The 21,045-nt window shown below is 41.8% G+C and overlaps 1 protein-coding gene across 1 annotated transcript in view; it reads right to left on the bottom strand.

Annotated features, from left to right (window-relative positions):
- The window catches only part of pdlim4 (PDZ and LIM domain 4), a 41,262-nt gene that overhangs the window by 19,679 nt on the left and 538 nt on the right, over positions 1–21,045 (bottom strand). The window contains exons 2-3 of the mRNA XM_070843595.1: positions 12,536–12,687; positions 2,331–2,412 (exon numbers count right to left, since the gene is read on the bottom strand). Coding sequence (XP_070699696.1) covers positions 2,331–2,412; positions 12,536–12,687 — 234 coding nt within the window. The remainder of the gene's footprint in view (positions 1–2,330; positions 2,413–12,535; positions 12,688–21,045) is intronic.

Below are 21,045 nucleotides of genomic sequence, written 5' to 3'. Positions count from 1 at the left end.
TTAATCATAGCAAAGCCCGAGCTGGTGCTGAGACTGTGAGATGAAGGCTGTTACAGCCGAGTTTGGCCCATTTTCTGGACATATAAGACTTGCTTACAGGCTGTTAAAACTGTATCAACAAAAGAATAACTGCACAATAACTGCACAAAGTACGGCTTTGTGCAGTTATTTGGTATTGACCAAATTGAATTTTTCAGATGAAACATAAGGGAATTACAATTAATCCTGAGGGATACATGAACGTCTGTGCAAATTTCATGGTTATCCGTTTAAAGATGTTTCACTCAAAACCACAAATGTCAACCTTATGGTGCTGCTAGACGAAAGGTCAGGCGATCACCAGTCATGATCCTCGAGTCATGAGGATTCACTGTGAGCCAAACATGAATGTCTGTACAAAATAGTGCAGCAATCCATCTGGTAGATGTTGACGTATTTCACTGGAGATTAAAAAAAAAACAGCTGGTGGTGCTATATGATCAAAGTTATTGGGATTCATCCTCTGGGGACAATAACTATCTTTCAATAACTATCTAACTATTTGTACAAACAAACCAGCCAATCAGAAACAAGTCATCTCTGTGGCCATGGTATAAAATACAGTAAAATGCAGGTAACGCTTGAACTTAATTAGGATATATAACACAAACATTCAGCAGCACCACACATCAATTAATTGATAGGTAATTTCAGAATACAAGTCCTCTGAAGGTGCTGATATCCTTAATGTCTAACAGAGGAACCATCAGATGAGGATTCTGATCTCACAACCCTGATAAATTAGATATGCTAAAGTTTCTTACACTTTCTTCACTTTTGTCTGCACCACTGAAAACAATACTTTCCTGTAAGGCGTCAAGCTCCCATTGATGAGTGGACAGATAGATTTCACTTTTTCTTCTTTGCGTGTCTGTTCCACCCTTTTTAGACAAAGAGACCCTGCCACATAAAGCTGTGAGACGTGCAGATCAGTCCTGACTCCACAGCCACCATGAACACACAATACTTGACAAATGGACACTCACATGTCCGAGTCCACAATATGCTCATTGTCCATCCGTTTCAGTCACACAGTCAGCGTACTGACAGCATATGTGCGCGCAAGCACACACACACACACACACACACACACACACACACACACACACACACACACACACACACACACACACACACACACACACACACACACACACACACACACACACACACACACACACACACACACACCTCCTATTCTCTCTGAGCTCAGAAACGTGTTGGCCTGCCAACACTGGAAAACTTGGAAAAGATCATCTGCTAGAGTTCATCATGCCTTGAATATCCGTTTGGCAGCTTGTGCGATTGGAGAACAATCAAGATACTATTTCATAACCATTCCAGTGAACAGTGGGATGCATTATCTCATTTATAATCATGTGAACGATAGCGTACAAGCAATTGACAGGTCAAGTGTCGTGCCTGTTTCCATGGATTCTGTTTATGACATAAACAGACTAAAACAGATTCGGGTCTCACACCCAGCGAACTGTACTTTTAAGTTATGACCCCAGATGTGATTTATCCTCTCTTGTGGCTGATGTGGTAGGTAGCAAAGGACTTTAACCCAAAGCAGTAGATTTCAAAGTACAAACCAGACCGAAGAAATGTGCTGCTGAGTCACTATTAGGAGTCACCTTGTTTATTAAGGTGGCAGCGAATATGTGCATAGTTAAATCACAGAATTTATATTCAAGAATATACCGTTGCTGACATCTCACCTAGAGTTAGTGAGCATTGAATGATAGGAATGGAGTGATATACCAACCACTGAGTCCTGTCTTTCTCCATTTTTATGGATACAGTGCAGCATATTTCAGTATAGATTTTGTTTTTGATCAATACTGCATTGGTTGTTTACAGGAAGGCCTTAACGATATGTTTTGTTAATCAAATAAAATGGAATGAGACAAGAATGTTTTTATTTCTTGTGGCAATTTTCATGATTTTTAGGAAAGAATTCCATCCATCCATCCAATTAATGGTGAAACTATAAACCAATAAGACCATTACACATATAGTTTGAGAGACAGACAACCACATAAAATGGAGGTCAGCCAACCAAAGCCGCCATCTAATTCCACTGTTTAGTCCTATCTCTTATTTGTGGGCTCGTGGGTAATTTTGAGACAATTTTTCCGCCAAGACTTGACCAAAATCTGAGCGTGTTGGCAGCGTGTTGGAGAAATTCAGGCAAATCAGTTCTGACACCATCCCGGTGGGCGTGAATTTGAATCTAAAGAAACTCTTGTGACTTGTGCTAGGGTAAATCCAGAGTAAACAGTGGTTACCTGTGAGTCAGGTTCCATGTAAGGGCTTGTCTTGCCATCTTCACTAACTGTTGGCGACCACACTCTGTCTCCTGATCCCGACCTGAAAGACAACACCCATGAGAGAAACAGAGAGAGAGAGAGAGAGAGAGTCAGATAAATCTTGTGCCATCTAACCCCTAAGCGTTGAAGCCTGCAGTCATTTCTGCCGAGAAGTATGAATTTTTCTTGGCTGACAGGTTTTCCACAGAAGATCCAGCGTATAAAGTGTAATTACCTCTGAGTGTGAATGTTTGAAAAAAAAACAGTGAAAGTAAAAGACACTATTTATTTTAATCCTTTTAGAATTACTGTAAGCCGGGCAAGATGACGACTTCAGCGTCACATGATATCCCAACTGCTGTCCCGACACTCACGTAGCTGCAGCTAACAAATCATATATTGCACTGATGGCTTTGTAACAGTGAGTGTATGTACTGCATGTGTGTGCGAGAACGTGGATTTGGACATTTGGCAGGTTTTCACATTAGGAATGGGATAAAGCTATGTTCCTGCCCCCTCCCACTGGTATGAAGATAAAGTCATCATCACATCATAACTCCACTGTATGAACTATCCAGTTTTTGCAGAAACCACATGCATTTTTAGCCATGGATTTTCAAAGTCATGATAACTGAATTATTGGTATCTGAGGCTTTTTCCCCTCCTGTGTAGATTACTGGTAATTGACTCCGGTTGCATTTTATTACAAAAACGCACTAAACTTGGTGACTGGCAGTAATGATAAAATACATTATTTACAGCAGTGCTGAATGGGCCCACTGTGCATGAATAATAAGGGTTCCACATAATTTATTTCTGTCTTTAAAAGGCAGAGAACTACATTGCTTGGTGAAACTAAGAGTGTGCAACTCATTTCTCAGGCTACTAAAACATTGTCTTTCACTTTCAAGTTAATATGTTGAAGTAGTGGCAGTTTGCATGCCATTCAAAAACAGCAACGGGGATTCTTTGGTTCTTCGGGTTGGTGGGTTTTTGTTGCCATGGTGTTGGCTGTTGAGTGGGAAAGCATCCAACTTCCAAAAGGGTAACACCAGGACATCACACATGGCAACTAAAGGACAGCGTGCGTCTTTGTGCTTGTGCTTCTGTTCACCCACATACCCTCTATGCTTTCACACTTCAATCCACAGAGACATAAAAACTATTAGCCGCGAGCGCATGCATGTGCGTTTGCATGGATTTGTCGACCCCACAGTGGGGAGAGTTGACGTCTAAAGTGGTGAGGTCACCAGGCTGCAGCTGGCACGGCGTTGGCTGAGCTGAGGCAATGCTTCAGATATGAATCACGGAGGTGTTGCTATCAAGGACGCTCTTATGAGGCGGCGAGTGTCTGGTGGATGAGCAACAGCTACCGCGTAGGATGACCGCCCCCTCACCTCCGCCATGTCAGAAAGAATTCATGTTTTCAGATTGTTTGGTTTCGATGGTTACCGCACAAACAGCCCATTGAAACAAGTGAAAATTCAATCCATAGTGGCCTATTTGAATTGACATATTGGAAGTGCAGGACAGAAAAATGGAATTCACTGTCCATCCATACTAATGGAGATGTGAACGCTGAGGCATGAGTGGAAACTGTGAGAGACACTGCTGCACTCATTACACTGTAGGTCAGTCTGGAGAGGGATGTCAACACGACTGTGAGGACTTTTGGTTGTTATAGTTATTGAGCTTCATGCTTACAACAGGATGTAATCTCACACTTCAAATATTGAGCAAAGTATATAATCAAATTTGTCTTTCTTTCTCGCAGAATGGAAACAGTATCTCAAATGTAACGTAACATAAATAGCCTCAGCAGACAGAAACAATCTGCTCCACACAAGTTTGTTTGGAGACAATGAATTGTATTGTTATTTTCAGTTTGCCACTTTAGTGTGTCACCCTGGAGTGAGTCAGAGCATCAGGGATCAGGACCATCTGGTAGGGATCAGGATACTGCTGTCCACATCAGACAAACTGCTGCTACACATTCATCAACCGGTTAATCATCTCTGTAACTTTTCTCTCTTTTCTTTCTTTCCCTGTTTTACTTTTTTTTCTGTCTGATCCAAGGTTCAATGTAGCCTGACCAGTAAAACCCCTCCGAGCCTGGAAATACCTTTTCAAATGTGATGATGTATCAACCAGATCACAACGATCTGCAACAGGCAACAGGAAAATGTTTTCAATTAAAATCCAGTCATAGGTTGAGTGGCTTTAACTCGTCTTCACTACTACTTCCTCTGTCCAGCTGCTCTCTTAATACAGATTCACAGTGATAAATAGAACAGGGGTGAATAGCCCTAAAGTGTCATCTTTGATTTTCTCAACTGTATACATCAGCGTCAAACAGGATTGAATAAAGATACATGAGGAGAAAAGCGAAAGAAAAAGAAAATTCAGAGACACGTGACAAGCTCTCACGCAGAAATATAAAGGATCTAAGTGTATTCATTTTGGAAATATGTTTTTCTTAAATGGCCACAATTTGTTTGATAATCATCATTCATGAGGAACTTAAAGAAGCAGGACAATAAGAAAATCACATAATATTGACAGCAAAGGCCATAAAAGTGCTCTAAGATTTATAAAAGGAAAGAACAAGGGGAAAAGGCCCATAAAAGTTAGCCACAGAAGGCTGAATAAAGACAAAGACATAAATGTGACAAAGAAAAATTAGAGGACGACCTACAAAAACAGAGGAGAAAGAAGAAAGGTCATCACAATGAGTTTCCTTTTCTTTCCTTTGGTCATATTTTCCCTTGCCTGACCTCCCCCTGCCAGGTTTAATTTCCTGATTGGGGAGATCTGGTTTTTGGAGAGGTGGATGAGTTTACTTTGGCTGCACAAGTTCACCATGTTCGAGGAGGAGCATGAGACAGACTGCTGAAAACCAAGTGCCCTCAAATTAAGATGTGGCTGATCACGGAACATTTCAGGGTTCACTTACAGTCTTGCTTCGCTCTGTCAAACCCATCTGAATGAGGACAGTCTTCAGCCCTATCATACATCAGATGACATTGGAGCAGTTCCTAAGTCATTTTGTAAAGTGAGAAAAGTTTATACGCTTTCTCCTCAGCGATAACGGAAACTTAGAGGAAGAGGAATTATGGGGGCTTCATCAGCAGACCTGAGGGGGTCTCACGTAACAATCTGCATCTGGGGGCAGATCAGTGCAAGAGGGGAAAAGGGAAGGAGGTTTGTGGTCCCCCCCCCCCAACCCTCCTCCCTTTCGGCAACACAGCCTGTCAAACTCCATTGATTTTGCGTTTAAAACAACCACAAAGAAGAGACCTTGGGAGATCATGAGAGGAGTGATGCAATGAAGGAGGAGAAGGCAGCGGTGCTGGTCATGGAGGGGCGTGTGAGCGTGAGTTGGGCCCTTTAGAGGTTTCTTTTTGTCTTTGTCCCTGCTGGAGTCCTGTGTTCCTTTGGTCTCATGCAGCCTCGTGCATAATTCCTCAGCTGTGAGTCACAGGTCCTGGAGTTAAAGCGAGACAGCAGGGGCAAATCCTCCTCCAGAGCGGCCTAACTCTGTGTCTTTTCCCTGCCTGTTTTCTCAGATCCCACCTGAACCCTTTGCACTGTGTTGACCTGTTTTGGTTTTACTGTCTTTGTATTTCTCCCTCTGCTGGGTTCAGATATGCACACGTACTAGATGCATTACACAACACCTGATCCTTACCACTTACTACTGCATGTCTAACCTTAACACTGACCTACACCTGCAATCAATCTCAACTGAGACCTTGATTCAAATCCTGATGTACTGTACATAAAGTCCTTTAAACAAGCAATAACTACTTGTTTTTGTTACAACATTCTTAACAATTCTAGTCATTTCTGCTCAGAGCAAATGTCCATCTTTACTTACGACCACCTGTAATCACTTATCACTTAACCAACTTTTTACACTTACGTAAGTGACAGCTCTGAGTGAGCCTTTGGACTCATTTGCTACTTTATTCCACCATAACTGTTGTTACGTTTTCTTTCTGGAACACAAATATTTGTTATCACACTTTGTGGACCTTCCGGTGACATAATTCACTCCAAGGTTTTAAAGATTCATTCACCAAATTATCAAAAAAGAAGAAGAAAAAAACCCCTTTTTATGAAAGTTCTGGTTAGCCAGAGTTTAGTTTTAATCTGCCATGTTTTATGAGAATACCTACTTTGTCCTCTGTGGCTCCATTAAAATGAATATGATTTATGACGCTCTATTTCTTCAGTATAAAGTATAGTTCCAATGAAAACTCCTTCGTTAGTGAAGGTTGTGGATTATTCTGACCAACCAGAACTTTGTGTCTGACAGCTACTGTTTTCTAAAGGCCATTTATTGTAGTTTTGAGCAACATAAATGAAATTCCATTCACCCCACTTGTATTGGAGTAGAAGCAAAAACCACAGAGATGACATAACTGAAACTATATGTATGATTAGATTTATAGCATGTCTTTGTATTATTTGGGTGAACTGACCCTTTAAGCTCTAAAACATCTGCAGTACAAGCTTCCTTCCAGCCTGGACCTAATCCTAAATTTTCTTCTCAACAGTAAGTAAAAGTGAAACAAGGACAGCAGGGCGTCCTACTTCACAAGAACAAGACACACAGTCGGACTAACATACACAGCTCCGGCATCATGACTCATTTTTCAGCACATTTAACTTGCCACCCCAGCAGGACTCTTTCCGAACAGCCTGACCAGTGGTGGAAACACACGTCCCAACCACCATCATCTGTCTCTTAGGCCGCTGCAAAACCACATGGCTTTCTCCAATGTGCTCTGGCAGAAGGAGGGAAACTGCAGGGTGGAAGAGATGGAACAGAGAGAGATGAAGAAGAGATATAAAAAGAAGAAACAACACAGTGGATGAGTGGATTTAGGTTTGGAGACGGCAGAATGGCACATGGAGGTCAGGGATGAAGAGGTGAAGGGGAGAGGATGAAAAGAAGAACAAGAGGAGATAATGGAGGAGAGGAGAAGGTTTCCTCCACAGCTGGTTCGTGTATTCAAAGACTCTGTTTAGGTCTGAGGATACACAGGCTGAGCAAAGCAGACATGACACACTCCAATATGGGATCCGTGCGTCTGTCCAGGTCCTCTGACGTTACAGTGAACTTGGACAGTGTGCATGGCCGGGGTGGCGGCCATTTTTCCTCCCCAGCGAGACGACACAGCTCCATTTGATCTGACAGAAACTACCAAGGGTGCTTCACCTCGCAGTGGAGCGTTGACAGGCCTGCATGAGTAGGGAGGCCTAATGGAAAATGGAAATCTGTGGTAAAGTGGTGACCTAAGAGTGTTTTTTCTTTACTGTGTACTTGCCCTTGTCTTGCCTTCTTTCCTTATTTTTCCTCCTTTATTCTCTCATATTTCTCCATATTTAATATAAAACCATAAATCCATCCATGTACTGTACCTTCCATTTCTAGGTGTGCTTTCTTCTTTGGTGGTCTATATATGGGTGATAGATCGATGTTAAAAGCTAAAGAACTGTAGACACATAATGAATAAGGTGCTTCCAGGGCCTAAAAACTTACTGAATAGTGTAACAAGTATGAAAATGAAGAGAAAATGACCTTGCTATGACCTTCATAGTCACCATATCTGAACACAACTGAACACCAAAGACAGTAGTTTGTAACAGCACTCTCCACCATCATTGTTGGAACACCAGATTTCTTTTGGAAGGATGGCATTCATCTCTCCGGTAGAGGTTAAGTGATTTGGGCAATCTCTGATTAAGATTACTTTAACTGTATGGCATAAAACGCAGTCCTAAATGCAGGCAGTTTAGACTTATTTTCCTGAGGCTATTGAAGGATATTTTGGAAAATGTAAGAAATCACAATCTGTAGTAAAAGTAGAGAGCAAAAAGAAATACGAGGGGGGGCACAGATGAATGACATCTAAAAATACATGCGCATTTGAGGGTTGACTTTTTCTTCAGTATTCTTGGAGGAAGAAAAAAGCTGCCGGACCAATTTTCATGAAGCCTCTTTATTTCTCATTGAGCTTTCATGAGCTTCCAGGGACACTTCACCAGAACCCCCCGATGCAGACAGATCTTAAAAATGCTCCATTATATGAATTGAGAAAAATTGGGGTTATGAAACTAATAAATGCGGAGACATTTACAAAAGAAACATTCTTGTGTTACACAAGACCTCAAGCTCAGATGCATCCCCTGTACTGTAATTTTGGTTCACAGCAGACGTGTAGACTCATATATTTGTCCATCTGCAGCAACACAAAATTACAGGTCTCCTGTTTCTTCCCTCTATGACTCTGTGACTGTTTGGAGTATTTTATGGCATAGTCTTTTAATGAGGGCTGTGCACTGTTGTCCTCTAAAATATTATTTTCTAGTGAGTCAGCGTGGGTTCCTCCAGTCACTCCCATTTCTTTTTTGACTTCAGAAACAATTTAAGTAGTATTCCTGTAGCCCACAAATGAGGAATGCTTCCAATAAATTTAAAGCCCCACATTTCACATCGCCGCAATACATTTCACAATAAATAACACAAACACTCATCTTTTACACATGAGCATGACATCCCTGTTTCTTCTTCACTATTTTCATTATATTTTGGTGGATAATAATAAGCAGGACCTCTTTTTTTTTTCCTGGCGATGACGCCTGAGAATATGTCTGTGGCTTTATTTTGTTTGTCTGCTCAGTTGTAGCAACCGTTGCTGTTTATTAACTCAACTTCCTGTGCATCATCTTTCCTGGGAAAAAAAGCTTCCTCACCCTAGGTGTTTAGGACACCAAATGTAATGCTTTAATCACTGGGCTATAGGTTTAAAGGAGCTGCTCTGGAAAACGTGGGTATGAGACATAACCCACAACCAGCCTTGATTTATAATTGACTTGGGTGAATGTGGGAAAATGTCCCTCTGTATTAACAAACAGGAATATTCAAAGATTATTAGAAACCTGCCATAAGTCCTCTATCTCAGGGAAACTCTGAGCTTCACTGCGTTGTGTAATTGAATTTCCAGCAATGCACCCAACAGAAAATGTTGGCTGTAAAACGGCATTCTCGGCAGAGAAGAGTCCATGTGCATTTCTCACTTGGTCTCCATCATTCACCGCTCCTCCACTTGGCTTCAGCGTCCCTCTCCATCTTGGGCTCTGCCTCTTTCTCTGTCCACCCTTGTTATTTTTCTCTTTTACTCATATTCCCCACCTTCTTTTAGCCGATCATTTTTAATGCTTTGTCTGCCTCCCCTTATTGACCAAATAATCTTAAACTTTAACATCCATTTTTTAAACTTTCCTCTTCTTGAACCCTCTATCTTCCCTCCCCTTCACCAGTAGATCATTTCGGCTTTGTGCTCCGGAGCCAAAGGTGCATGCATATCTCTCAGACATGCCTTAGTCTCCCCCTGTCCAGCAGCAGGGCAGTTCAGACCGTAATTATTCAACCAATATACTGCGGAAAGGTCACATACCGGCAGTTGGCCTTGTTATGCCTCTGCTATGTTGCTATCTTGTCAGTTTAAATGGGACATTAAGGAGGATTGATGATTGGCTTGGCTATGTCTGGTGGTTTACTTGTAGTTAAAATTTAGAGGAATAATTTAACTAAATAAGACCTTAATGAGTGTCAGATATCTACGTTTACATCACAGAAAAGTAAAGCACTCAAACAACTCCAAAATAATAGTCCCGTTGAAAAGCATAGCTCAAACCCACGTTACATCAGTTGAAATTATGGTCAGAATCCCAGGGTTTCCAAAAACACCAAATATGTCTGCCTACAACTAAATGGTAAATGTGTGAAAGATTAAGCCCAGGAATGAAGTGGCTAAGCATGCAGATAAAGAATGAATGTGAAGCAAAAGATCAGCTAATGGAATCAGTTCTGTGCAGCATAGAACTGATCCAATTCACCATCACTCTAGTCAAGTATCCCTGCTTCTTATCACATTAAATTACTTCTAATTCAAGCAACTTTGACTACTTAAAAGGGAAACTCAAGCTGGATTTGGGTACATTAGGGTGCAAGTGGTTAAGCGTGGGAGTGCCCTTTTTTGTGCTCCTGCAGCTGTGGAGGAGCTCCCCCAGTTTCTTCTCTGAATGCTACTTTATGTATCCTTAAATAAATTTACAATCCCTATGTGGACAAACCACTTAACGCTCAGCTTGATATATGGATGGATGGTTTCTACTACGAGCCAGGGGGAAAGGGAGGACTGCTACATGCTAGAGAGCGTACTATAAAACACAAATACAGCGCAGAGAGAGAGAGAGAGAGAGAGAGAGAAGAGCGGCTCTCTGTCTGAATTTTGGAGTTCCTGCGTGTGAGAATACTTGCTTATCTAACAGGTCCGGTTACTCCTGGAGTGATTCTTATTTCCACTGCATCCGCAAGTCAACTTCATCCTCCAGACCATTACAGGAGAGAGACTTTGTTTTCTGCTGCCCTAAAAGGAGAGAGCTGGAGCAGTTGGCAGTTGTCACTTGCAACCAAGGCTAAAACCGCACAGTGTTCTTCATCTGTGAGGACGGGATTCAGAGGTTGCCAGATTCGCTCTGCACTTTCCAGTACTCTGGCAACCCAAAGAAACCATCTAATAGAAATGTGGGAAGTAACTGACATTTCAGTTTTTCCTTGGTTATCCCCCGTCTCCCTCCCTCTCTGTCATTAACCGTTTAGACGGATGATTTCCGTTCTGCTATGCTGACAGAAACATGTTGCTCCTGTCCTCCGCTTGAGGCCAAATCATCCATCCTTACATACTAAGTCTACAAATGATGCTGAGGAGCGGAAGACAGTTTTACACTTCATGAACTGGTGAAATGCACAATATCGACCTGTGAAGTCCATTTCTAAAGGTCAATGTCTGCCTCACGGTATACACAAGCCCCATTGACTTTGACAGTGCTCTATAGGAGCAGAGAGTCGATTAACCTGTCATCTCTCTCTGTGACTCGACTGTGCCAAGCTGAACAGACCCACCAGAAATAGAAACAATATGTGTTCCTGGACAAGAGGCAGTAAATGACCTTAGTCATAAAAAAAAAAAAAAAAAAAAAATCGGTCATGTTTTTCAACTCAATTCGCCGAATGAGCAAAAACCATAAGCAGCCTCTGCTGAGAGTCAAAGCAGTGACGACTGATTAGCAAGTGACTAATGTTCAACATTTCCTGATATCCAATTATTCTGAACGTCATAATTCCCATCAGTCACCAGCCATGGAAAATGGACAAATACATAATGTGTCACATATTCTGAGGAAACAAGAGCTCATAAATTATAAATCTGTAATCAATTACAGTAAACATACAGTCAACCTCATTCCAATGATGTACTAAACTAAATAAATCATACAGAGTAGCTATAGCTCATACATACTATGTGTATGATTAGTATAAACATATGCATTACATGTGCATTTTGCCTTTTTCCCGTGCGTGTGTCCAGAAGTGCTCATACATAAGCTGCAAACAAGGTATTTCGTGAGTGACTTCCAAAGTGTCCCACGTGATCATTGCAAAAATTGTCTGTGCGAGCTTTTTGTGATCTGCCACCTCTATGGTCAGGATTAAGAATAGTCCACTGATTCAGCATTGCACTCCTAAAGCATTAGTCATTCTGGGCAGAAAAAAAAGATCAAAATGTGCCGACAGTTCAGTGATTTAGGTGTGTTATGCTAATTGCAGGTAATTTATCCTCAAGCAGCTAGCGTCAACCTGAGATGAATAGTGAGCTAAAGAGGTCTGGTAAGCTTTCATTCCTTCCAGCTCCACACCTCCAGATTTAAAAAATTTTGAAATGCTTCAGCTCCAACTGACACTCACACAGATACTATCATGTGATGCAATAAATCACACTTCACTTAGCCTCTTGTAGAGCTCCAAAAGCTTCATGCAATTTTTTTCCACATATGCAGTAGTACTTCCCAAGACCTGTAAACAAACTTTGATGTGTACAATCAGTCAGGTTCAAAATATAAAGAAACCAACACTGACCAAAGATCAAGGTCTCAGATGAAAAGCACTTTCAACTCCATAAATGGCTCTGTGGTATAGCAATGGCACCCTAACAAGACCACAAGATGTCACTTGTCGGTAAAATGTAAACATACTGTAGGTATTTCAAAGGGTTTGATCAAATGACCAGCGCTGTGGTTTTCCTGGTAAAGACAGGTGCGTGTCTCCATACCTGCTGATGTTGAGTGTGAGCTGCTGAGTGCAGGTCTTGATCCTGTTCTGGGCCTCCATGTGCGTCATGTGCTCCGTGCTGTCACCGTTGATGGACAGGATGGTGTCGCCTGGACACAGGTCACCTTGGGCCGCCTTGCTGCCTGGTGTTACCTGAAGATAACATTCACACACAAAGAAATCTAAGCACAGGCAAGAAAAGACAAGAAAAAGCTGTTATAAATGTGGTGTCAAACCGTCAGTGGGGAATAAAGAAACAAAGAAAAACAGTATTAGAGTGGGAGTGTCGACACAGAGGCCAAATTCAACAAAAACAGCTCTCTTTTGATTTGTGTAATATTGCCTTGGGCAGCACTCTAGGTTTACATTTTCAAAAGCCAGCAACAATGACACTGGGAAGTGAGAGGCCACTCAAAGTTTTGGAAGTATTGAAATATTTGGAAAGAACTGGAACCTTTTCATTTATATGTGCGATTTTATGATCACTCAGCAGCTGCATCAGACTAAACTGTGGGCGATTTTAAGTCCAGGAGTGAGCTATTTTGAACAGTTTGAATCTGAACCTAGAACCTTAACAACTGTCTCTGTGTAATGTTAGATTTACGGGCAAACATCTGCTAAATATGTTCCTGTAGCTTTTACAGATTTTTTCACTTGGATCATTTTGATTCTGTAAAACACATGTCCACATCGCTTTAATTTGGAAGATTAGCGTTGAGCCTCCGGACAGTGAGCAGGTCCCTCTCTGTGATCCTTCATTCCAGCAACACGCTGGTCTGTGGACATTTGAGACCCACGGGGAGGCAGAGAGAGGTGAGGAGGGATGGAGGAAGGGGGCGAGCGGGTGTCCCAGTGGGTATGTTTCACCTTCACAGACACACTAAGTAACATATGATAACAATTTTCCATTATTACACACACACAAGCACACACGCACAAACGTCCCTGTTATTTCCAGGCCCACCTCCGTCTGGTCGTATGGTTTTGGCTGACATAAAAAAAGAAGAAACTACCAATCAAACCCTCAATCATCAAACCAAGACATGCACAGTAAAACACAAGTCACTGTCATATGGTGCCAAGCTGCAGAGGAAATACTGTTTACTAGCAATGAAGCAAAAAAAGTGAAATAAAATGTGAACTATTGTCATCACGTCTCCAGTCGTATTGAGCGCTCCATGTGCTGTCAGGCTATGACATGTATGACTATTAGTTTGACTGCATTTTTCCAACCATTAAATGTGAGGAGATCTTCAGGCAGCTGGATGCAATTGCTTTAGTCAAAACGTTTTTGGAAAAATTTGAAGCAATAATCTGTGACATTTTGATATCGCCTGAATAAGGGTTGGATTTGTTACTCTCTGTTGCCGATTGAAGAATTACAATGCCTAAGTAGAAATTTACCAATCAAACAAATAGCTGTGAAGAAGGCTTGCATATCTAGCAGCAACAGCAGTTTTCATTATTGTCTAGTCTATGAAATGTCTAAATCTGACTAAATTGACATTTTCAGATTGCTTGTTTTGTCTGACCAATAGTCCTACGATGAAATAAACTCACACAACATAAGAAAGGCTAAAACTATCAATTTATTGGCATTTTGCTTTAAAAATGAATGTATATTTGATTAGCTACAGATTCATGTTTTGTTAATTGACAGAGTATTAATATTTGTGAATCGTTTCATCTATTGGCAAACAGCTTCACCAAAGATGTCAAATAATGTTTTTTCTCACTGGGTGTTCCGAGTCCATCACATGTCTCAGAGCTAAAAGGCTAAAATTACTAGGTCTGTATCCATAAATACACAGGGAACATGAGATTTAGGAGGATTTTCCTCTTAATGGAACCCTTGTTTGTCAAGTGTCAGTGATTAATCTTTATCCTGTCATCCAAGTTTTCAAGTATATACCTCTCTTTGAGCTCATTCTTGTAATGGCTATTACCTAAGATGTATTGTGTTTGTAACGGTAAAACCTTGAGTTGAAATAACACTTTCTTCACTTACAGATGTTAGTTTTCTAATCCAAGACAAATTAAGATATGTTTGCATAAAAGTCTGGAATAACGACCAGAACCCAGAGGAGGAGAGAGAGAGAGAGAGAGAGAGCTGGGGGATCTGCAGCCTCGCTGATCGGGAGGAGCGTTTTAAGAGCAAAGGCACACAAGTTCACGCTCCATGAAGCACTAATAGCTGAGTCGTGTGGTTCAGATGTGGAATTCCTAATTTACAGCCTCTGACCGGCCCAATGTCCCTGACTCAGTTCCGGTAAGCTGAGAGGTCAGAGTGTGTGAGTCTCAGGGGAAGTAAACTCACCTAAACTCACTTTATTCATGTGCTTTAGTGGCAGAAACTTGACACAGACTACAGACGTGAACAAGATCCAAGGTACACTTAAGATAAAGTCTTTTAGAGAAGCAAAATAATGAACAAAAAGTTTTCTGGCTGGGAAATGTTCTGATTGGAAAACGATTCTTTTCTTTTTTCTTTCTTTTTTCTCGGCATACTTGTTGACAGTCACTAACTGGAGGTTATAGTTTGCTCAAACCACATGACATGACATGCATTTCGAATGTTTTCAGTGTGTGTCTAGGGTTTGTGTCTGGGCTGTGTCATAGGGGACCAAAGTTCATGCCCCCCCAACACATACACAGAGTGAGTTATATCACCTCAGGTTCAGGCCTTGAATAGTGGTGCATGAATCAATCGCTCACTCACACACTCACACACTCACTCACACTCTCACACACACACACACACACACACACACACACACACGTATGCCAAGTGCCACAACAGCATGACTGAGGTCGTCACTAGAGGACAAACATTCCCGTCTGTAAGGAAATGTAAGGAGGGTGTAGAGTTACGTGGCTCAGACATAATCATAATCTGCTATATTTACGCTGCACATGTAGTGTGATGTAATGACATAAATCTATGGAGCTTTAAAGAAGTAGGTAATTTTCTAATTATGTTTTTACTCTATGGCACGGGCAAGTGGCTTCGAAGACCAACAACCAACATTTTGCATCTTATTTTTGTCTTCTTACTCACATGAAACCACGGGTAGTAACTACAGCAAAGCGATCCATTTCCACTGGTTTCATTTTTTCACCATAATAAGAATAAAAATTCAAGTGATGGTCGTCTGAAAACAAACGTGACTGCAGTCTATAAAGAGTTATCTTGGCCGAGGTAGGGGATTGAGCCCAAGCCGTTGTGAGCGATGAACCACAGTAGAGGAGAAGAAAAACACAAACAAATTCAACTAAATTAAACAAAATTATCCATCATCTTTGCTAGAAATTGTAAGATGTGGATTCAATCACATTTTCACCCAGTAAACATTTTTTCACTTTTGGAAGAAAGAATTTGTTAAAAAACGACTTCAAAAGGAGTTTTAACAAACAAAATGAGAGTTCAAATGATCAGGTTCGAATGAGCTGAATGAATGAGCTTATAACTGCTGATACGGCCACATTTTCCTTCATTTATCCCACACCAACTGCTCATGCTTCTACCAGAGAAAAGAATCACCTCCTTTAATGTACTCAAAAGAATCTTTGTGAAAAAATCAGGCAGGTCGCTTTGACATTCAACAACATACGATGTTAAGTAACACGTGTTTTCATTGCGATAAGGTCACGCACTGTGAGATGCAACCATGACGGATTTCATCGAGATGGTGCAGACAGCGACATAACTGCTTGTTGGGAAATCTAAACAGTGACATGGTTTCCATAAGGGGCTGCTCCACAAACAGTGACACAGTTAACTGCTAACAGATAGAGCGGTTAGCAAATGACAGCCTCATGTCACACAGAGGCACCATGTGGACACTGACGCCTGATGAATGTGTGCTGGAGTGTGGTTTCACAAAGGGCACTTTGTGTGTTCTCTGTGTGTTCTCTGAGAGTGCAACGGCAATGAAACGGCGTGCATGTTTGTGTACGTGTATGTAGAGTGAAATCAGCCTCAGGACAAACTTTCACCTCATCATTGATTGTATCTGCGCATCCCCTCTTTCTGTTCTAGCCAGACCCAAATCTAAACCATAAAATGAAGAGTGCCTTCCTTAGTTCCTGAAAATGTGACTGGCTTTCATAGAGGTCTGTAAAGATCCAGTACTCCCTCTCCCTCCCTCTTTCTTTCTTTGAGAGCAGCTTCTGGTCTTTCTCTAGGAACGCTTTAAATTAGTGCATTAATTAGTAGAAATTCTAGTACTTACAGCATTAACTTAATTAAAGGGGATCTAAATGTTCTCCCTGCCTCTCTCTTGTGGATATAGACACACACACATACACACATAGACACATACACACAGGCGCCTACATAAGTATATGATATAGAGTTAGAGTAAAGATCAGAGAGCAAGTTTGCAGGTCAGAAGACATCAGGATGCAAGTTAAAACTGGCACAGTTTGACAGAAAAATTAAAGGTTTAGGTTATAATTGCTTTTTCAATGACTCCATTATAAAGTGTAGTTAAGACCTGACCCACAATTAAAGATAGACAATTAAATATGACTGAAACAGCAGTTATGAGTAACCCTGATGTCTTGATGTCTTTTAACCAATAAATCATCATATCAGTGCCTAACCTGTTGGTTATTTATAAGCCTTACGCAAGAGGAATCAATCACTTTCAAATGTTTTTCTCAGGCGTGAATTCCACAGAGACGCTTTCTGCCGGGTGGGAGCACTGAGTCGCACGTCTCAGCAACAGAGAGAATAATTCCTGGCAACGTGTCAGACGCCTTTGTTTGCTTGTTGGACCTGCGATAGGAACCATGGTTATGACCTTCGTGACGGAAAGCCATTAAATAGCCTGGGGGTGTGAGGTTCTGACCGGTGTGTGATTATCAAACTGAAACAAAGAGACTGAATCTGCCAAGACCAGTACGCAATACTGCAGCTGATGATTAAAAGTGAGGGGTTTAATGAGAACAAAAGGAAATGGGAGAGTCATGTGAAATTCACTGCAGCCTGTAATGCAATGCATCTAGAGAGACTAATGATATTACTCATCAATGTTAGTCATCCAAAACTGTGTCTCCAATCCCTTTAAATGTGATTTATGTTATTAGTAATAGCTGCTCAGTATGCTTCAGTATGTTGTTGTGCGTCACCGCAACTCAAAACTCACTTTACACAATGACAGGAGATCTGGAGTCGAACTTCTTGGTGCTTTAATAGAAGTGATAAATACACAACAAAGCATAAGAACTTGCTGTTTCCCCACACGGTCTTCTTATTAAAGCAGGTTTAAACTTTTAATTACTATACTCCATACTGATGTTTTCTGGTGTTGGAGAGAGAGAGAGTCAGTTCCATACATCAGATAACTAAATGAGCAGGAAAAGCTCGGTAATGACCCAAGGACTCGCATTGTTCTTCCTGCTCCACTGTTTCAGGAACTCTGCAGCTTCACTGACAACAGGAAATTCTTCGAGGTACCATCTGTTATCTTCTGCTCTGTCTGTTGTGGGGATGTAGCTTGCACCGCAGCATCTATAATTTCAGCCCAGAGAAAAAAGAGCTGAAGCTGACTATTATAACCAGCAGCGCCACAGAAACAACCCATGCGGCTGCAGGTCACATGTCCCGTCTCTGGTATGTGGCGGCGAAGGACAGACGCACTCTGAGAGATTAAAGGGCACAAAGGACACTCAGTTCATTGGATGTGTAACTGCTAATGCAACCGAAGCTATATTTGCTCTTAATTCACGCGCTGTGATTCCAGCGCCCTTGTAAAATAAAACAATATGACCCGATATGGCCGGAGATTTTTCCCTTCACTCTATCAAATTCCAGAAATTCCATACTCGGGAAAAAATGTTGATAAAGTGGGAGCTGACAATATGACAGATGACAAGAAATTTACAGATTCTACACAGCCGTGACCATTTCCCATCATGCATCTCCAAGGATAAAGGTGTGTGAGGGGAAGCTGGACGGTGATTCTGTGCACTGCTCAAGTCATTATTTACCCGACACTCGGTTGTGAATTCCTACCCAAGAAAACGACTGTTTGCCAGTTGGCAGGACTGACAAGCGTCCTGCGTCACCTTCTGCCTGGACGACGGTTTGACATCGATTTACGAAAAGGTTTATAACACAGCTGCCTTTTTTTTCACATCCTCTATAAATGCTTCTGCAGCTACATCAGTGATTTTATTATATTTCTGTTTCTCAGCCACTCGTTCTCTCTCGTGCACACAAAGCCATTTAACAACACACCACTGCATGCACACACACACACACACACACACACACACACACACACACACCATCAGGGCAAATGTTTCCAGAGTCAAGCAGACACACCATTAACTGGCTTGGATCCTAATGGGCTGGCAGGGGACTAATGGGCTTATCCTAGGACATTATCACCTTAAGCAAAAAACCAGCTGCCGCCATCAGAGCTTGTTTTCTGGTATTTACAACTTTCACTGTCTCCAAGTTGCAGGTGTTTCACGGCCACTTTTATATATGCGGAAAGACGTGGAGGAAGAAGGGAGGAGAACTGTCAGTCAGGAAAAGCAGAATTACGGTTGGAGGAATTGCGTAAAAAACACTGTATTCTCTGCACACACTGTTCAGAGAGTTCTGGCTTGTGCAGTATGAGGTTTACATGATACTAAAATGCCCCCTAAAGAGGCATTTTGGATACTGTTAGATATAAACTATCCTTCTCTATAAACACCCTCTGCCTCCCTCCATGTATCTCCTTCTGTCGCACCATTCAACACTTTGTAATTGCCGTCTTGGGCACGCACTGTACAGCAAGAATGCAGTGAGCACGTGATGAATAGTGAGTTTAGGAGATACTGCAGTATATCAGCAGCAGTGAATCACATCGAGCTTTAAATTCGAGGAGCAGCAAGCTCCCGTGGGGTGAGGCAAGATGATTCCTTTCCCACCATTTCTACTTTTTCATCTTCTCCCCTCGAATTAACTTCCAATTTACCCGCTCACGTAATCCAGCATATTAGATACCACGACAAAACAATCAAGCTCCGCCAATAAAATACATCTTGTGTTGTCAGCAGATGTTTTAGAGCATGTGACGTCAATCCGACATTGAACTGCTTTGTAATGGCTGGTAGAAAATAAAAAAAAAAAGGAGGGAGTGTAATGCTGGGTCTTGCTGCCAAGAGACTGTGTATATTTATGCCTCTGACATTACATATTTTGCTAAATATGCTTGCATCTCACCAGCTGCTTCCTTCTCTAATTTTCAAGCCAAGGTTTAGGAATAAAGCATTAAACTCTTCTATTTACTCTCGCAGGCGGCGACTCCATGGGAGCGCTGGTTTTTATTGCCATCTTTGCCGTGTACTGTAACTGTCTGTAAAGTGCAACCTGTAATTAATTTCACTGATGCTTCCGTCACAGAGTTACGCAATGTTCAGAATGCAAAAGACTTCCCTGTTCATGCCACAGTTTTCATGTTGGCAGTCAAGCAAGTATGCACAGACTGAACTGGCAAAATTCTGAAATTGAAACCGCAACTTGCCTGCTGTACGTATTACAAAGAAGTTAGGATGGTATGCATTACAAAACCCGAGATAGCCTGAAGGTGCAACATTTTGACCTTCAAAACTTTTGACCATATTCAGCATGAAACACAACAGAGCTGCAGCAGGCTGTAGTAGTGATTCTTCTTCTCACCAAATGAATTCTGATCTTGGCCACGGTGGAAACTCTACTCTGTGCAACTAGAGACAAATGCATACACGAGCATCTATTGTATAGAGGGTGCTCTGAGCACAGAAAGCTAGATTCTCCGATGATATATGAGCCCCCATAAGAAGACATTTATTTCACTGTGATCGTGAGGGGAGTCTTTGATGTCGTAACCACAAAACCACATTCCTACTACCGTCAAGACTATTGACTTTGCACACACAGTGAGTCAAAGTGTGCCTCACCATTGCATCACAACTCCTTTTAGGGACACACTTGGCAGGCTTAAAAACAGAGAGCACTTCAGGTGACCTTCAGGAGTTCGTCTGCCTCTCTCAAAGTCGTTAATCGCCCGCCGTAAATCTAAAAATTACACCTCTAGTTTAAAGTGCTAGGGCCCTGTAGTTACAGGGTCGTTTTGGGGGCTGGTGATACAGCTGAGCACAACACCTGGAACCCCTCAGCAGCACCAATGAGCTCTGATGAAAAACAAATGTCAGCATCCCCCCCCTCCACCCCCTCCTTTCTCCTCCTTCTGCAAGCCCTGCAGCAGGACCTGGCTGCGTTTACTCTGGCCAGGATGAACTATTGGCTACTGCCAGATCCACTGCCAGCACACTGACTCCTGACCCACATTCTGAGGGTCAGGAAAGTTCACGACGCTCTGCGAATACTACTGCCACCACTACTTTTACCACTAACTAGCACCAGATATATTAATAACGAGTAAATGACACATGAAACCAGAAATCAGGAAGTTTAAAAAGACCTACATGAGCCTGTCTGATACCACCTGAGGTCAACAGGTGGTCTTTATG

The sequence above is a fragment of the Pempheris klunzingeri genome, chromosome 14 (assembly GCF_042242105.1).
Source record: "Pempheris klunzingeri isolate RE-2024b chromosome 14, fPemKlu1.hap1, whole genome shotgun sequence".
In the NCBI taxonomy this organism is placed as follows: domain Eukaryota; kingdom Metazoa; phylum Chordata; class Actinopteri; order Acropomatiformes; family Pempheridae; genus Pempheris; species Pempheris klunzingeri.
The sequence above is the reverse complement of the archived record's forward strand: the minus strand, read 5'-3'. Positions and strand labels throughout refer to the sequence as shown.